This window comes from Camelus dromedarius, chromosome 18, assembly GCF_036321535.1.
Source record: "Camelus dromedarius isolate mCamDro1 chromosome 18, mCamDro1.pat, whole genome shotgun sequence".
NCBI lineage: Eukaryota > Metazoa > Chordata > Mammalia > Artiodactyla > Camelidae > Camelus > Camelus dromedarius.
Genome location: NC_087453.1, coordinates 21,534,968 through 21,553,203, shown reverse-complemented (window position 1 = coordinate 21,553,203; position 18,236 = coordinate 21,534,968). Strand labels below are relative to the sequence as shown.

The window sequence follows — 18,236 nt, the reverse complement described above, 5'->3', positions numbered from 1 at the left end:
TATGTGACAGGTATTCTCCCCCACTTCATTGGTTGTCTTTAACCTGTGTGTGGTATTTTATTTCCACATATGAATTTTTAATTTTATGTAGTCAAATTTTCACTTGATTTTACTTGATGGATTTTCTTAAGCTTTTATAACATGCTTGGAAAGACTTCCAGTTTCAGGATTATAAAAATATTTACTTGTTCTTTCTTCCAACGCTTTTATTGTTTCTTCTATCACATATACATCTTTGCTGTAAGAGGTGGAATTTAGATTTAAGGAGGGAGGTGGAGCTCCAACCTGATTTTTCTCTAAATGGCTACCCGGTGGTCCCATTCTGTTTACTGAGGTCCATCTTTTCTCTACCAATTTGAAATGCTCCCCTCATCATGCACTCTGATTCCTTACACACCTGGCTCTATTTCTGTACTCTGTTCGGTTTAATAGGTCTGTCATTTCCTTTGTCAGAATTGCACTGTTTTAGTTGGTGGAGCTATGTAATGCATTTTAATATCTGGTAGAATAAGTCCCAACTCATTAGTCTTCTTCAGACTTTTCTTGGCAGTAGGGCAAGTGCTTAAATTTGCAGAGATTGAGTTCACTCAGCCAACCTGAGGTTTAATCCCAGGTCAGCCACTCACTAGCTGTGTTATCTTGGGCAAGTTATTTTTTTTCTCTCTGAACTTCTGCCTCCTCATCTGTCTAAAGTTAACAGTAACAGTATCTACTTTATGGTGTTTTTGTTAAGATGAGATGAAATGATGCATAGCAAGCCCTGGGAACAGGATCTGGCACATGGTAAGTGGTCACTAAATGTTTAATCTTTTTGTTATGAAAATGATGCATCTATTTTTCCAGTTGAATTTTAGGATCATTTTGATAGTAAAATCGCACTGCGGTCTTGATTGGGATGACATTTACTTGATAGGCTAATTTTGAGATAATTAATATCCACATGTTTTAGGGTCTTCAGCCTGAGGCAAGCTGTGCTCTTTACCAGTTCAAGACTTGATGCTCCTTGGTAGAGTTTATAGTTTTCTTCATATAAAATGTGCAATTTTATGTTAACTTTATTTCCAGATGGTGTAAGTTTTTTTCTTGTTGTTTTTGTGAATTTCTTAGTACGTAAGAAAGTTATTCATTTAAAAAAATTGAGATATAATTGACATATAACATTATATTAGTTTCAGGTGTACAACATAATGATTCTGTATTTGTATATATTGTAAAATGATCACAAATCTAAGTTAATATGTATCACCCCATGTAGTTGCACTTTTTCTTGCGATGTAAGAACTTTTAAGATCTCCTCTCTTAACAACTTTCAAATATACGGTAAGTATTATTAAGTATAGTCACCATGCTGTACATTACATTCCCAGGACTTATTTTATAACTGGAAGTTTATACCTTTTGACCACCTTTACCTATTTTCTCCACTCCCTACCCCCACCTCTGACAATCACCAGTCAGTTCTCTATCTAGTTGCTCATTTTTATTTTTATTAGTTTTTCTTTTTAGTTTTTCTTTTTATTGACATATAGTTGTATTATAATGTATTAGTTTCTAGTGTACAGCATAGTGATTCTTACTCATTTTTAAATGTTTATTTTGCACCCAAAGTAGCTATGATTTTTTTTTTTATTTTTTGGGGGGAGGGAGGTTATTAGGTTTGTTTGTTTATTTATTTATTTATAGAGGAGGTACTGGGGATTGAACCCAGGACCTTGTGCGTGCTAAGCATGCACCCTACCACTTGAGCTATACCCTCCCCCAACTATAATTGTTGATTTGGAGAGTAATTTCTCTCCCACATAGTATCAGCTTTGAGACAGCCCCTTCTCTCAGCCCTAGGAGCACCCCAGGTTTCTATCGCTAGGGCACCTACCACATTGGCTTGCCATCACTTGAAATCCACCTCTAAGATGCAGGAACTGTGTCTTACTGGGCAGGTTAGTCCCCAGGCTCAGCACAGGGCTTGCATCAGTAGGAATTTATCAATGCCAATTAAAGAAGGTGCCGGATGCTGTATTACTGTTTCCTAAGATAAAAGAGCCTCTGTTGTAGGACAGAGGGCAGCACAGTAAAGGGGCCCTGACTTCATCTGGCTGACAGTCTAATTTGGGAGCAGACACTGAGAAAGATACCATTAATGTCAAGAGTGAATTATATTTTTCCTCCTTACGTTTTGAAGGAAGCTTTGGGTGCTACACGAGTGGAAAGGGCTAAGTGAGTATAGGGCGGCAGGGAAAGCCTTGCTGAAGAAATATTCAAGGAGTCCAGGATGATCCTGCACCTATCTTGCTTTCCCTCCACTGCAGACTGGAGTTAGCACCCAGTCCTGCTTAAATGAGTCCACTCAGCAAACAAAGAGCACCTGCTCTGTGTCAGGCCCCTTGCTGTTGGGTCCAGGGTCACAGGGTTGGGTAAGAGCCTGTATCTGAGCTCAACTCAGAGCTCTGTTGATTCCCAGTTGCTACAGGGGGCAATCAAAACTCCTTAGCATGGGGATCTACCTCCTGTCCCTCCCTCACCCCTCTTACTAGGCCCCAGCCCACTTTTCTGACCTTGTCTCCACCGGCTTCACCGGACTCCTGGTCCTGCTGAATATACTTGCACTTTCACACACACAGAGGCTGCCACCCCCTCACCCCATCATACTGTCACTTCTACCTAGAATTCCCTGAGCCACTGCTTTTTCCTTGGGCCTTCAAGAACTAGAGTATCACCACCTCTGTGAAGTCAGCCCTCCCAGAGTTTATTTCTGCATCCTTGTCCAAAACTGACGATAGGTCTTAAAGAGTGTGTACAGTAATCTGTTTCCATGTCTGTGATCCCATTAGACCAGGGGGTCCTCAGCATGGGTGATCCTGACTTTGTCTCTTTGATGGGAACTAACACACAATGGGTCACTTAGGAGCTGCAATTAAAATAGGGTCAGAGAAATGCAACTTCTATACTTAAAAGAAGAAAAGGGGTGGGATTATTTAGCTTACAGAGCCGTGTTTCTGAATCCAGGGCTCCAGGGAGACAGAAGAGCAGGGAGGCAAAGAGCGTGAGCTCCATGCAAACCTGGGGTACTTGGGTTTCAGTCCTGGCTCTGGCATATAGTAACTCCATGTGTTGGGACAAGTGGCTTTATTTCTCTGAGCCTTCGAGAAAAGAGAGAGTACTCCTGTTACTGGTCTTACTGTATTGGCTTCAGAGGGTCTGGGCATACCCTGAGATGCTATAAAGAATTTTGTATAAATAGCTTTAAGTCAAGTTTTTCTGGAAAGAGCATCCTTTGATTTTTAGCAGATTTCTCAAAATGTAAGCAGAAGGGAGGCACTGTCTTTATTAGTTGTCTATTGCTGTGTAACAAATTACCTCAAAACTTAGTGACTTAAAACAATAAACATTATCTCACACAGTTCCTTCGGGTCAGGAATCCAGGAGCAGTGTATTTTCGTGATTCTGGCTCTGGATCTTCCATGAGGTTGATCTCTCAAGATGTTAGCCAGGGCTGAAGTCACTTGAAAGCCTGCCTGGGGCTACTTGCCGTGTAGACGTCCCCTCCCCCTACCGCTGCTGAGTGTCCTCATGGCACGGTGTCTGGCTTCACCTAGAGCCTGTGATCGAAGAGAACAAGGCAGAAGCTGTGGTGTCTTTTATGACCTAGCTCCAGAAGCCACACGCGGTCATTTCCAAAATATCTTGTTGGTTCCATAGTCCAGCCCTATTCAAATTGGGAGCTGACAAAAAAGGATGTGGATGTCAGGGCTGGGAATCACTGGGGGCCGTTTTGGAGGCTGGCTACCACGGTGCCTTAGAAGGAATTTGGAATGAGGAGTTTGGGGTTTAAATCTTGACTCCAGCAACAACTAATTGTGGGATCTTGGGAAAGTTTCCTCCCTTTACTGGCCCTGCCAGTTTTCGCACTCAGCTCACGTGGTGGTTGTGATAGTTCAGAGTTAAGGCCTGTGAAAGTCATTTCTCTAAGCCCTCAACTTCACACTCAGCTATAAGCAATCATTAAAGAGGAGGAGAAAGACAAGCCTTTGGGGGGCAGCGTGTAAGTTAATTTTTCAGTATAAAAAAATTGAAAATGAAGAAATAACTCATCTACTAACATCATATTAGCACCACCAATCTTAGAATTTTGGCATTAAAATGCACTTAAAGTTTCTTTTCCTTCTTCACAAAGAAGAGAGGAAATGGCTTAAATTGAGACCAGAAAGATTTATGGTAGATATGAGTATATCTCTCTGGCATTGAGAGACTGAAAATTGGGACTGGCTCCTTGGTGGGCTCCTGAAATCCACACCTGAACATCTTAAAGAAGCAGGCAGAGGGATGCTACTATCTACAATTTTGATAAAAACTAGCTCAGGTCATCCTTTGAGACCATTTTAGTGGAGAAGGGTCCCACAAATCTTTTTAAGTAAAATGAAAAGAAAAATTCTTTATTAAAGGTATTCTTACACTGTTAAGCACTAAAAATTTTATTTTCATCATACTCAAATGAGTTTGAGTAGCACACACTCATTCTAGAAGATTTGGAAACTACAGACAAGTGTAGAAAAGTGAAAAACATTACATCTGCCACGTTAATCTAAAGGCTCTGTTTTATGGTTGGAATGAAAATAAATTTTTTTTCAATTAAAAAAATGTAACACTTTGTAGGAAAAAAAAAAACACTTCAAATTGACTATAGTCTTACAAACCAGGAGTAACCATTATTAACATTCTGGTGGAGTAAAATGCTTATAGTCTCACGGGAGACTGAAAAACAGGAATGGATTTAAATGACGGTGAATGGCAGGTGAGCAGAATTAGGGCTGCTCATCACATGGGCAGATTCTGTGCCTAACAACAGCAGTGAGGACATGAAGTCTCTCCCTGAGCATCTTTACAACTTGCATAGATCTGTTTTGGGTGAATCCTGCCTCAATCTTTACCAATTCTGCCTGGGCAGGTTCTAAATACTGTGTAGGGCTCATTCAGTGGGAAATTAGGCCTGAGGGATTTTCTCCAATAATTATCAAGCAAGTTCACTAATTCCATGGATTGAGAGCCTACCATGTGCCAAAACTTTGCCAGATGTTGGGGATGTGATGATGAACCCAAGAAAATGCTGGCAAGAGCACACACACTAAACCAAAAATCATATAAAGAAGTGAAATGTGGGAGGGGCTAGGAGAGGTACACATTTGTGGATCATCTGCTTTGTTGGAAGTTTAGCAAATGTGATCTCGTTTAATCATCTGGGACCTGAGGGAGATAATTTGACCTCTTTGAACCTCAACTTCATTTGAAAATCGGGACAGAATCACAGGGAGAGAACATTTGTTAATGGGGCAAACTCTGTTCCAAGGCTTGCTTCACTTAAGTATAAAAATGAGGCACTTTTTACACTTCAGACTCTAAACCTTCTTGGTGGTAAAGAGAGCTGGCCTTTAGTGAGTCCACTGTGTTCAAGGTGCATTAGATCCCATTAATCCCAATTCCACACTTTGAGTTTATGTACCCCATTGTCCCAGTGATGGCTGAGTCAACGAGAGGTTTCATAACTTGACCAAGACCACACAGCTGGAGAATGGTTGCAAGAAGACTCAACCCAGCGGCAATACATTATCTCACAGTGAGGTTCCAGGGGTGTATGTGGCCTATTGGGAAGGCCTGGGTCAGCTGGTGGTATGTTTGTTATTCAGATTCCAGAATGTGTGCTTTGCTCATAACTGTGCAGTTTGAGAACAGTGACTCATCCCCAAACAAGGCAGGGTTGAATATCAGTCCTGTTTATCTCATACTGCCCTGTGGCACCTGTGTTGACTTCAAAGAAACTTCGTAATAAAAGCACTGTGATAAAAACAGAAAAACACACTAAGAAAATGTACAAGTTTGTTTTTTGGTGCTTCTGACAAGAGAAAACACTCATGAGTTTCATTAACTTAAAAAAAATGACAACTACTTAAGGTTTAATGACTAAAGCCAATTTTCTAACACATATCTTGTAGAGTTCTCTGAACATAGTTTTCACACTTAACTATGATGTTGTCATTGGTATCTGTTTGATTCTGTAAGGGCAGAGACCCTGAAACAGTCACATCTGGATTTCCCTACTGTTTGACCCATCTGACAGCCAGGCAGTATTGACTGAAAAAATTAAAATGTTTCCACAGTGCCGGCATTAGCTTTCTTTTGCTACTGTAAAGTTATCACAGATTTAGTGGCTTAAAACATCTATATCTCACTTTCTGTGGACCAGAAGTCTGGCTCAGTTGATTCCCTAATAAAGGCTAAAATCAAGGTATTAGCAGGACCGGACTCCTCTCTGCAGACTCCAGGGTGGGGGTGGGGGTGCAGAGAATCTGCTTCCAAGCTCATTCAGGTTGTGAAAACTCAGTCCCATGAGGTTATGGGGCTGAGGTCCTGTTACTTGCTGACAGGGCTTGTTTTACAGATTCTAGTGGCTGCCTACATTCGCTGGCTCATGGCCCCTCCATCAATAGTGGATTGAGTTCCTCCTTTCAAGCTTCAAGTCTGATTCTTTTCCTGACTCTACTCTACAAAGCATCTCTTCTGCCTTCCTCTTCTACTTTTTAAGGGTTCATATGATTACACTGGGCCCAACCAGATAATCCAGGATAATATCCCTATTTTACCATCCTTAATTCCATCTGTAGTGTCCCTTTTGCTGTGGAATGTAACACATTTGCAAGTTCCAGGGACTGAGACATAGTTTTCTCCTTTTATTGTGGGTGGGGGCAGGACATTATTCCACCAACCACAGTGCCTGTACTAAACATGTACATTTTAGAACGAATCTTCTCTAGTTACTCTTTGGAGGTCAGAGAAGGGTGAAGCTACTCAAGAAGATATTTGAAACAAGCCAAATGACTTGTCAAAGGTATCTGTGTCAGCTGCAGATTAAACACCAACCAATCCTTTGTAAAAAATCAGGTCAGGTAATTTTTTTGGTCATGGAGGTGGGGTTCTTCCTTTCCCCTTATTGGGGTGAAGTTAGAAGAGGACAGAAGATTTAGAAACATGCCTTATTTCACCTTCTACAGTCTGTTCACTTTGCAGGATTTGCACTAGCTCTCCCATGTGCTAATACCAGAGAGTGGAGGGTGTACTTCCTCACAGAGAAAAACTTTCAAATGTGGCCACTGACCCTGCCTCCCTAATTTTAAAGAACCAGCCACTATCCAGTTTAGAACTGGTTCAGGAATGTTTCTGGAACGTTGACTGATTCAACAAATAGGCACAGGAAACCTATGTGTTACTCTGAACCTCACTTCATTTCATGCTCTGCAACCAAGGCTCAGAGAGGACAAGTGCCATGCTCATTGCCTCTCAGCTGGGAACAATTATTAAACACTTGCTCTATGCCAAGAGCCAAATTATATGCACCTAATGGTAAGGTCCCCTCTTCACACCCTTGTACAACCTGTCAGGTGTTTTATGTTAATTTTAATCTCAATAATATTGTGAGATACTAGACTTATGTAGATTAGAAAAATTGAGGCTGAGAGTTTGATTCTCTGTAGGCCAATATCCATGGAGTGGCTTAGCCAGGATTCCAGTCTAGGTCCATTTGACTACAGGTTGTGTATTCTGTCTACGGTATTACCTCTAAATAGGCCTCAGGTGCATTCTGATAAGTATGGCCCCAAAGTCCAACCTCTTTACACTACCCGTAATTGTATCACCAAGTTCACCAGGCGGTAAGAATACTGTAGGTTGTGGGTGCGGCTTCTGCAAACATATAGCGGCATGAAAATACAGAAGGAAATGCGGAACTGACTAGGTCCATCAATCGTGAAATAACCGTTTTACTGGTATGAGTGTCTTTTTGTCTCATTATTATGCGGCAGTTGAGTCATTTAGGGGAGGGCCAAAGGGAAAGTCCTGTCTCATCACCTACAAGAAGTGTCGGTGAGAACCACTTAGGCGGAGAGAGACACAAAGTGTGCATCAGTTTTCGATCCTCACGCTTACCCGCGCGGCGGCACCAAGGCGAGAAGCGCAGAAGGGGTTAAATGCAGCTTGGGGGGAAGGGGGACCCAGCCACCGCCCCTTCCCAGCATCACCTCCCAGAATGCCTCAGGCCCCCAGCCAGTTCCCGCACCTCGCGAGACTCCGCCCAGCCCCTTTCCCGAACGACTGCCTGTCCCCCTTCCTTACCGAGCTCTGGGCAGGGCGGAGAAAGGGAGGGGAGGGCGGAAAAGACGGACCGCGAGGCACTCCGGGAAGTGTGGTCCAAGCGTTTCACGCAGCCATATTCTTCCGGAGCGGGGGAGGCCAGAGAGGCAGCCGGGACTACGACTCCCAGCCGCCCTTTCGGTTTGTTTTTGTTCAAAAAAAAAAACCCACACTCCCCCTCCTCACTCTTCACACACACTCACACACACCCACGGCGGACACGCACACACCCGGGCGCCGAAGGGAAAGCCGCGTCTTGCCTCCCCACCCTGCCGCCAGTCCCGTCTTGTCCCTCCAGCAGAGCGGGAAAACGGAGGCCGGAGCCGTGACCTCTGACCCCGTGGTTATGCGGAGCCGCCGCATACCTTAGCGATCGCGGGGCTACTGCCTCCGCCGCCGCCACCGCCACCGCGGGTGACTGACGCAGCGCGGGCGCGTGGAGCCGCCACCCCTCCCCCACCGCCGCCCTCGCGCCGGGTCTCGCGCCAGCCGGTCCCCGCGCGCCCGCCCCTTCTCTCCGGCCGCACCCGAGACCTCGCGCGCCGCCGCCGCCACGCGCCCCCCGCCGCCGCCGCCACCGCCGCCCCAGCCCCGTGCCGCCGCCGCCCCAGCCCGCCCCGCCCGGAGGTCCCGCGTGGAGCCGCCGCCGTCGGGGAGGAGGAGGATGAAGGACAAACAGAAGAGGAAGAAGGAGCGCACGTGGGCCGAGGCCGCGCGCCTGGTGAGGCGGGCCGCCGAAGGGGGCTCGGTGGGGGGCGTGGGGGGGTGGGCTCGCCGAGCACTCCCCACCGGGAGGGGGGAGGGGCGAAGCCCTGCCCACCGCAGGAGGGGGCGGGCCACCTTTCTCCAAGAACGGGACAAACCCTCAAGGCGTTGGGTGGGGAGAGGTCCCCCGCCGGGTCGATGTGGCGCTTTTTTCTGCAGCCCCCCCCCCCCCAAATTCCTGCGGAGGGGCGAGCTGGCTGGCCGGCTCCTCCCACTCCGGGCGGCGGGGCCCCAGCCTCCCTTCCCCCACTATTTGGCAGCGTCTGGGGGTCTGGGGAAGCTTCGTTTATGCACTCGGGGGAGTTAGGTTTCCGGGAAGGGTCGGAAGCCCCTCCCTCGCTTCCTGGTGGGCAGTGGGGTGGTGCGTTTGATTCCAGGGGTGGGAAAGAGACCCTTCATTTCAAGGACGCAAGTGGCATTTTGAGCTTTCGCAATCTAAACCAGGTATGTGGATAGAAGGAAATGCTTACTCCCAGCTTGAACCCTGAGCCGTGGTTCTCAAACTTTAGTGTCCTGTGGGGACACCTGGGGAGGTTGTTAGGAATGCTCATTCCTAGGGCCCCACTTAAAACCTGCTGAATCTGAGATCCCGGAGTAGAGCCTGAGTATCATTTGAATCACCTTTCCAGGTTGGTTGTAATGCAGGTCGTCCAGGGGCCACACTTTGAGAACTGCTGACTGGACTTCAGAAGCTAGACTGGAGATAGGCACTCTGCAGAGAACTAGCTACACTTCGCAAAGAATGTGTGTGTTCTCTATTCCTTAGTGTCCTGGTGCATGTATACATGAAGTGTTGGATAAAGATCAACAGTCTCTGTTTGAAGATACACTGAGGACTTAGCAAAGGAGAGAGTAATTTGAATACTTGAAACAGCCTGGTGAGGGGGGAGTTGTGAATTTGCTGTTCTGAAAGCATCAGAGGACTTGCAAGTGAAGTATTTTTCTTTTGGATTTGCACCCACAAAGCCAAGACACTTTGAGACATGTTCTTATAAAATCTTGCTGATGACAATAGTAACAGGTTATACTTGTTTCAGATGTCACTTCCTCAGAATTGTCACAGAGCAGGGTTATAGTGCAGATAGCATAATTGTCTCTTGACACCCTGTAGTTTATTTGTAATTGCTGTAATTCACTTTTAATGATGAATGAAGCTCAACCTTCTAATCTTTCATTTTATTGGGAAGTGTGGTTCCTGCCTCAAAGGTGTTGTGCAAAAAAAATGACGTATTGGAGCTTTTTACAAATTTGTGGTGTGCATTTTTCTTTCTCAGAGCCTGTAAAACTCAGTTATTGACTTAAAAGAACTAACACTGTTTGATTTGTAGAATTTTCACTGGTGTACCTGCCATCTTCCTGAGGCATTTGTTGCCCAAGGAACAGAAATAGCAATTAGTTTGTGCGCTGAAGTTTTGCGTTTCAGTTAATTTGTTTTGGTTTGGGATATGAAATTTGAAGATTTTGACATTCCTAAATATTTTTTTCTGATTTAGTCAAATCTAAAGCTAGATCTGATTTAGTCAAATCGAAGCTTTGGTTAGCTTTCAGGATCTCTTGGAAATTTCAGGATTTCTCCAGTGTTGCTTCACCTGGAAACAAATTTTGGCCTGAAGGAGGGTAGAGGAGAGCCCAAAGGATGTGCTTTTTCTCCTCAAGATTGAGTCTTGGGTGTTGATTGAAATTCTCCTCAGTTTCTGTTACCCAGGTGTTTATGACTCTGGGCACCAAAAGGAAATTTACTTGCCAGAGTTTTCCTTGTTTGAGGTAGGTGAAAGTACCTTTAAATCCTGTGTTACTTATGTCCTGGCAGAATTCTAAAGTCTGCTTGTCTCAAAGCTCTGTTGACTCTTACCAGTTGAAAGACTCTAGGAATTTGGTGTCCACTGTTCTGTTAAGCTTCTTTAGGTTCTTGAATTTACTGTGATCTGCACTCCAGTATCCAGGTTGCTATTTCTGTTTTGTCATTGGCTCAACTCATGCCAGATTATCCCAGTAATTTCTTTCTCTTCTATGGTTCTTCATTTAAAAAATATTACTATGAATAGGAATTACTTTGTGGTGCACTTAAACATGTGAAAGATAACTCTTGGGAACATGGTGTGTAATTTTTGCATATTTTAAATTGTTTATTTTTTGTTTGTTTAGAATTTCTGTCCCTTTGGATGAGACCCATTGGTGGGTGAGGGGAACTTTTAGACTTCTCTCATTTAAAAAAAAAATTCTGTAACAAACCAAATGCTGGAGAGTTTGTGAGAGCATACACTGGGTAGAGAGAAGCTTGACTCTAGTGATCTGTAATGGTAGGGCAGTAGATTAGATCTAATTACTCTTTGGACAGGTGAATTTGGAGTGCTTGCCGTGGAATCAGATGCACTTGCTTGGGGGCAGTTTCATATTGCTCCTGACCTTGCTCAGATTGGTGGCTAGAGTAATACCAGGAATCCTTTTAAAAACTATTTTGGTAGAGAAAGAAGAAACTTCTGGAAAATTTCAGTAGTGTAGTAAACCTCAGGGGATTGATTTTTGCAGATGTTAATTATGTTGAGAAGTAGATGTTCTTTTAAACATTTCGTATTTGTCTTTCCTAGATGTAAGAGGTAGTCTTTAGGAGGTTTAGAGGGTTGGATGGGTATGAATTCTCCTGCTTGTTAGGAACAATTTGTTTGGGAGAAATAGCTGAGTGGGTTTCCCTTTAAACCGAATGCCCTTAAATGGATTCTCCCTGGCTTTGAGAAACTCTTCATTGTGTGCTTTATCTTTCACTTTGATTCATGACTGACCATTCTTACATCAAACATTTTTTTTCCCTTTGAAGTAGGAGAAGAGATACTTTTTTTTTTTCAAGTGTACTCCAGAAACACAGAGACTAGGGATAGAACACTGCTGAATTGTTCTTACACTAAAAGCTGGAGGCATATACAGTTTTAATAAAAGTGAATACTTTCTATCTTTTGATGTAACTTCCCTTTAGAGATTTTGTTTCCTCTGTCTTAGATTCTCAGGCTCTTCCTGACTGCAATTTAAATAACTGGTAACTAATTTTTCAGAGGCATGCTTCTTAAAAAAATTATCATACAAAAATTCACCAGCTCAGCTCACAGTTAGTATCAAAGAAGCTATATCAGTGGCAGTGAATATTAGTAGCTTGTACCAGGGTTTACTGTGGGTTTGTTCAAGTCAACACTGCTTAATTTGGCGCTTAGGTTCTTGGAATACAAAGATGGATATAAGGTTTGCCCTTGAGGAGCTTATTGTCTTTTGGGATGGAGAAGGTCCAGACACATGAATAGGATTTTATTACAGGCCTGGCAGGTGTCATTATAGATGTATAAATGGTAATAGACATCCTGGTTCCTGCATATTGTCTAGGTGTAATTATGAATAATTCCTCCTTTTACTCTCAAGTGTCCTGCTTTGAAGGATAAATTACATGTGTTGTGCAACTGTGGGACACTGTTTAACTCTTTGCAGCAAAGTGCAGAGACGGCTTCCTGGAGGAAGGTGCTTTCCAAACTAAATCTTGAAGGGTGAGTAGGAGTTAGGCCCATCAGAGAGACCATAAGTAGGAGCTGATGACAAAAAATAGGAGAATGTGTGTGCTTATTTGCAAGGTGGAGCATGTGGAAATTGGGTAGCCCTACATGTAGTTATTGGAACATAAAGTTCATGGAGCATCAGTTTGGCAATCATTTAGAGAGACAGATAGAGACCAGATTGTGAGGGCCTTGTATGCCAGGCCAGCACACACCCACTTTATGCCAGGCACTTATTTACATTATCTCTAATCTATAAAACAACTCTGAGAGAGGGAGCATCAGTATCCTTCCCTCACAAATGAGGTCACCTAAGCTCAGAGTGGGTAGGTAACTTGCCCAGGATTAGAAGGCTAGAATTTGAATCCACATCTGTCTGGTTTTAAAGCCTGTGCTTTTCCAGTGGGCTAGTGGCCTCTGGAAGCTTCAGTCTTCCAGTGTGTGATTAGGTTGCTATTGAAGGATTTTCAAGTAGGAAAATGATGAGGGCAAGTTTGTTTTGTTGGGCTGACCTCAGGCTCTAGCAGGTTTAAGTTCTGCAGAAGCAGAGATTTAGTCTTGTTTACTGATGAATTCCTAGAGTTGTCTGTGATATAAAGTAAATATTTCATGTATTTCTTGAATGAAGGATGGCAGCAGAGTAAGAATTTGAGGAAAGCAGGGCTGATTGCAGGGATATTAGTGAAGAGGCTGTTGTGTTGGGGCAGGTAAGAAACCAGCTGTGGGAACTAAGGGACAGGCGAGAGTGAAGGATGATGCCGAGAGGCTGCCATCCAAGGTAAGGAGTATTAGAAGAAGAAGGGAGATGAGTTAGAATTGCTGAGTAGATAAATTAGGGTGGAGATGAAATAGAGTAAATGATCACAGGGCATGCCCCGGACAGAACTGAATATTTGAGTCTGAAGCTTGGGGAGAAATCCAGGTAGAGGTGGAGATTTGGGAGTTATCAGAAGTTAGGTAGTAGTTGAAGCTGTGGGAGATAATGTTACTCAAGGGGAATATAGAACTTGAGCTAAGAGACTAAGAATGGGACCATGGTAAATAGGGGTTTTAGTTTGGCACCTACATCTCCAAAACTTAAATTCCTTTAGTGCTGAGGGCTCGTGTTCTTCCATAGAGAGATCCTTCACAGCAGTCCTGTGACACTTCTTGCTTTACATTGACAGAGCAATACAGTACTCGGTTGTTATGCTTGTTAAATGTTAAATGACTGCAGGATGTTAGTGGGGTTTGGACTAACCTCAGCAGCGGTGCTGGTAGCGACAGAACAGAGATACCGACAGCCTGTCTTTCCTCCCTGAGAAGGGTAGCACGTCAAACAGTTCAGCTTCTTATAGTGAGAGAGCTCTACTTGCTCACTGAGACACTACTGCTGTGACTTAGTTATAGATGTTGCTAGCATAAATGGGATGATCCATTTCTCATTGTTTTGCTTGTACCAATCATATAGAATCACAGTATTATGCTGCCAAATGGCAAAATGTACTGTGGCAGTGAACACCAGAATTTCACAGCCTACCTGCAAAAGTCATCATTTAAAAATATGAGTACTAATGTAAGTACAACACAAGGAATATAGCCAATGTTTTATAATAACTGTAAATGGAGTATAACCTTGAAAAATTGTGACTCACTGTATTGTACACCTTTTAATTATGTAATATTATACATCAATTATATTTTAATTTGAAAATTCTTTAAAATATAAAATAAAGAAGGAAATATCTTTATTCCTTAAAAAAGGTACTAATCAAACTCTTGAAAGAAAATCTGAATGCATTTTTGTCTTATACTTTATTGTGTAGCACGATGTATACTGTGGTTCAGCCATATTAATAACATCAAGTTAAACATCAAGTAACCAAGGTTTCTAAAGCCCCACATTATCATAGTGTGTGCTAAGAAGATGTCTGTTTTCAGAATTGAGAATTAGAATAGTTCAGCTTATTGTCACTTTCAGCAGCTAGATTGATATATATGTAATTTGGTTTTGGAAGTAATTTTAACTTGGGAAAAACCAAATTGTCAGCAGTCATATCTCATAGCAGAATTGTAGCCCATGGTATATACTGATGGACAAAAATGGAAATTGCACACCAAAATCAGAACATTTATATTTCTTCAGGTACTAGAAAACTACTCGGATGCTCCAATGACACCAAAACAGATTCTGCAGGTCATCGAGGCAGAAGGACTAAAGGAAATGAGGTTTGTGTTGCTCTTGTTAATGTGAGGGTTTCATAGGCCGTGTCTTTCTGTATTTATGTAGTGATGTGAGAAAGTCTACGTGTGCACGCGTGTGTGTGTATACCCATGCTCTGTCTGGTGGTGGTGTGGAACTCTCTCTCGTGTTGTGTGTCCTCCGAGTGGAGGGTGGGAGTGGGTGAACATCTGTGTGTTTTCATTGGAGGTGCAGCAGCTTTCCCGATCCTTGCTCTCCCATACATTTCTACATGAAGCTTATTTTCTGTGTAAGGAGTCAGCGTATTTTCTCTTATATTCTGTTTTGCAAGTTTCAGTGACAGAGCAGGGACAGACTCTGACAGGCTCAATTGTATCTAAAACTACCCTTCTCTCTATACCGTCTTTCTGAAGTACTGTGTTTTAGGAGCAAAGAAGTGTGGTCTCATCACTAAGAAAACCACTGAATTTTTCCCCCACTGATTTTAGCCATTTGTGAAATGAATATACTAAATTTGGGGGTGACCTTGATTTTGTTACCTTGTGATGTATTTTTCTTAGAGACGCAACAAGTTAGAAATATGAACAGAATTACAGGCATGAGCAAAAAAAAACCAGTGACTGTCCTTAATCTTTTCTCTCCTCACCCCAACCTTTTTTTTTTTTTTTTTAATTTAAATGAACAGAGCACAACACAGTCCCTTCTTGGGTACATGTAAACAGTAAACAGTACATGTTTTGCTGGTTAAGCTTTAGCTGTTTGAAATTGATCTTTTGGGGTCAAAAGATCCTCACTTTCCAGTTGTCAGTTGAAACATTCTCCAGTTGACATTTTGTGGGGAGGGAAGATCAGGACTGTCTAGATCACATTCATTTAAATAGTACCTGTGCACTGTGTAGTGTTATAATTGTGGCTTTTTTGTTTGTTTGTTTTTATGGGCTGTTTTCCATCATGCTGGTGTCTGTACTGCTGTTGGACCACTATGCCTACAGAAGGTAAATTAGTCCCTTTGGAACAGATGGAATTGAGAACCTTAACTTGTTTCTGCTTCTAGCTCTTATAGGAATTATGAAGTAGTCATGGTGTCTGATCATAAGTGAGCAGCTCTATAATTTGTAGACAGAGGTATAGTGTGTAGGAGTCACACTGTTCCAAGGACTCTGCCAGTATGCCGTTCCCCCTTGTAGCCGAGATGGTTAGCACACCCACGTGATACTCCAGATTCTCCAGAAAGGTTTCTTTTAGAGACAGGTTCTTGGTGACTTTTTTTTTTTTTTTTTTTTTTTTTTTTTTGCATCCAAGGCAGAATAAGTATAGTAGGGTTTTTTTTTAATGGCTTTTTTAGACTCAGAATTTATTTTTAACACTGTGCATAAATTAGGGCCTCTAGTTCTGAGAAATGTGAAGGGGCTTCAGATACTTATATTTATTTAACAAGCTGGGGAGAGGGATGAGAAGGTGCACAGGTGAACTCTAGCACTACCATGTTAGTGCCAAACCCAGTTAATAATGGGCATTTGTCTGTATTCTTGACAGTTTTCTTACTTTAAGATTCAGTAAGCCTCTAATTCACATGAACCGTTATTGTTTTGTGACCTACTGTTGTAGCAGGGACCATGAAATAACGAATATGCCATCTTTTTTTAGTTTAATGTTTGAGCATTACTGGGTGCTAAATCCATTTGACTTACTTTTCTTTTTATATTCAAATTTAAATTATTAAATTATCCTGGGTAGATGTAAAATAAAATCCATCTTTCTTCCTTCCCAACAGAGAAAATGCAAATGAAATACTGTTCCTTTTGTGTGCGTATTAGAAAATGTTCGGGGGAGGGTACAGCTCAAGTGGTAGGGTGCATGCTTGGCATGCGTGAGGTCCTGGGTTCAACCCCCAGTACCGCCTCTAAAAATAAATAATAAACCTGATTACCCTCTCTCCAAAAGAAACAAACAAAATATTTATCTAGAAAGAAAAAGTGTGCGTATTTTTTTGGGCTAGCACCATTGATTCTGTGGTCTTTGTGTTGAAAGTGTTACGTGGCAGTTTCTGAGCATGATATGCAAGTTGAAATGTAGAGCCTAGGAAGTGCTTGATTTCGTTTTTAATTAACATTAAAACTTAACTTAAAAATTTTAATGAAAATATTGGGTAATTTTTTTAACTCAGTATACTTGAAAAATCATTGTGCAGTTTTTCTAAATTTCTTGAGAATTTGGTTCATATTGTCAAAAGGCACTAAAGAAGTCCCAGTTGTGGAGCAGGAATATCACACAGTGTCTTAGCCCAGAGCTCTCTAGGTGTGATTTATGCGAATTTCATTTGTTACTCTTTTGTTCCTTTCAAAGTAGAATTCTTGTCATAGGATCTTTTCTATATTTCTTCCTCTTCTTGATTTAAGAATGAGTTGGAAGGTATTAGATCTTAGTAGGCATATTGATTTATATGACCTTCTTCATCCTTGCATGTTTTTACAGTGGGACATCCCCTCTCGCATGTCTTAATGCCATGCTACATTCCAATTCAAGAGGAGCAGAGGGGTTGTTTTATAAACTTCCTGGCCGAATCAGCCTTTTTACACTCAAGGTAAGTAATATAAACTCTGCTTTAGTACAGTGGTTCTTAAATTTTTAGTGTGTGTAAGAATCAGCTGGTAGGTGTGGAATGAGGCCCATGAATTTGCATGTCTAATAGGCAGGTAGGTGATGCTGATGCTGTTGGTCCTAAGTGGCACATTGATTGAGATGTTCTAGTGTGAACAGGGTCTTAGGAATTATTTAGCCATTATGTCTTTATTCAGCTTTTTTTATATCTTTGCAGATTGTATGCAGTAGAGGGATAAGTACGTGTGTCTTAATTAGTATTTTGTTTGTAATAATATTGTGAAGGATCAGTTACCAGGCAACTATGTTTCCTACTCTATGGAAAATAACTGAAATGTGAAAAATACTTGTGGAAATTCCGAAACTCATTAGCATTTACTAAGTGACAGAGATTACAAAGGAAGAGAACTTAAATCAGGTAGGGTTCATAATAAAGCTTAAATGGAGCCGAAATGAACAGCCTAATTATTTTTCTACCATTTGTAATATATATATCGCTGTCATTCAAACCAAGGGTTGGCAGATTTTTTTCTGTAAAGGATCAGATAAATAAATTTTGTGTACCACACTATCTCTGTCATAACCATTCAACTCTGCCATTGAAGCAGGAAAGCAGCCACAGACAATGCACAAGTGAATGGGCATGGATGTGTTCCAGTAAAACTTTATTTATAATAACTAGTGGGCTGGATTTGGCTTAGGGCTGTAGTTTGCTGACTCCTTATTTGGACATAGTTGACTTGTTGATGGTTACAAAACTGAAAATTTGATGCTGATCCTTATAATCTTCCATAATGTAGTTACAAATTGCAGTAGTCCATATGCAGGCTTTTCCCTATTAGTTTTGTCTTCTTAATAGACTTGTTTTCTTCAGTTAAATCAGAATTAAACAAATACCAACTATATAACCCGTGGTCATAAACTTGATCTTTAGGTATGTATCAAATGTGTCTTATGTTCAGATTCTGTGCTGTTTTCTA

General features: G+C 42.1%; 1 protein-coding gene across 7 annotated transcripts in view; it reads left to right on the top strand.

Moving 5' to 3' along the window:
- The first annotated feature begins 8,764 nt into the window (after positions 1 to 8,764).
- The window catches only part of ASXL1 (ASXL transcriptional regulator 1), a 60,576-nt gene continuing 51,104 nt past the window's right edge, over positions 8,765 to 18,236 (top strand). For 2 of the 7 annotated variants that reach the window (XM_064475775.1, XM_064475773.1), the window contains exons 1-4: positions 9,035 to 9,384; positions 13,924 to 14,028; positions 14,599 to 14,681; positions 17,131 to 17,239. In XM_064475775.1, the coding sequence (XP_064331845.1) occupies positions 9,079 to 9,384; positions 13,924 to 14,028; positions 14,599 to 14,681; positions 17,131 to 17,239 (603 nt within the window). In that variant the 5' untranslated portion in view covers positions 9,035 to 9,078. The other 5 variants (XM_064475780.1, XM_064475774.1, XM_064475776.1 and 2 more) reach the window with 4 other exon arrangements.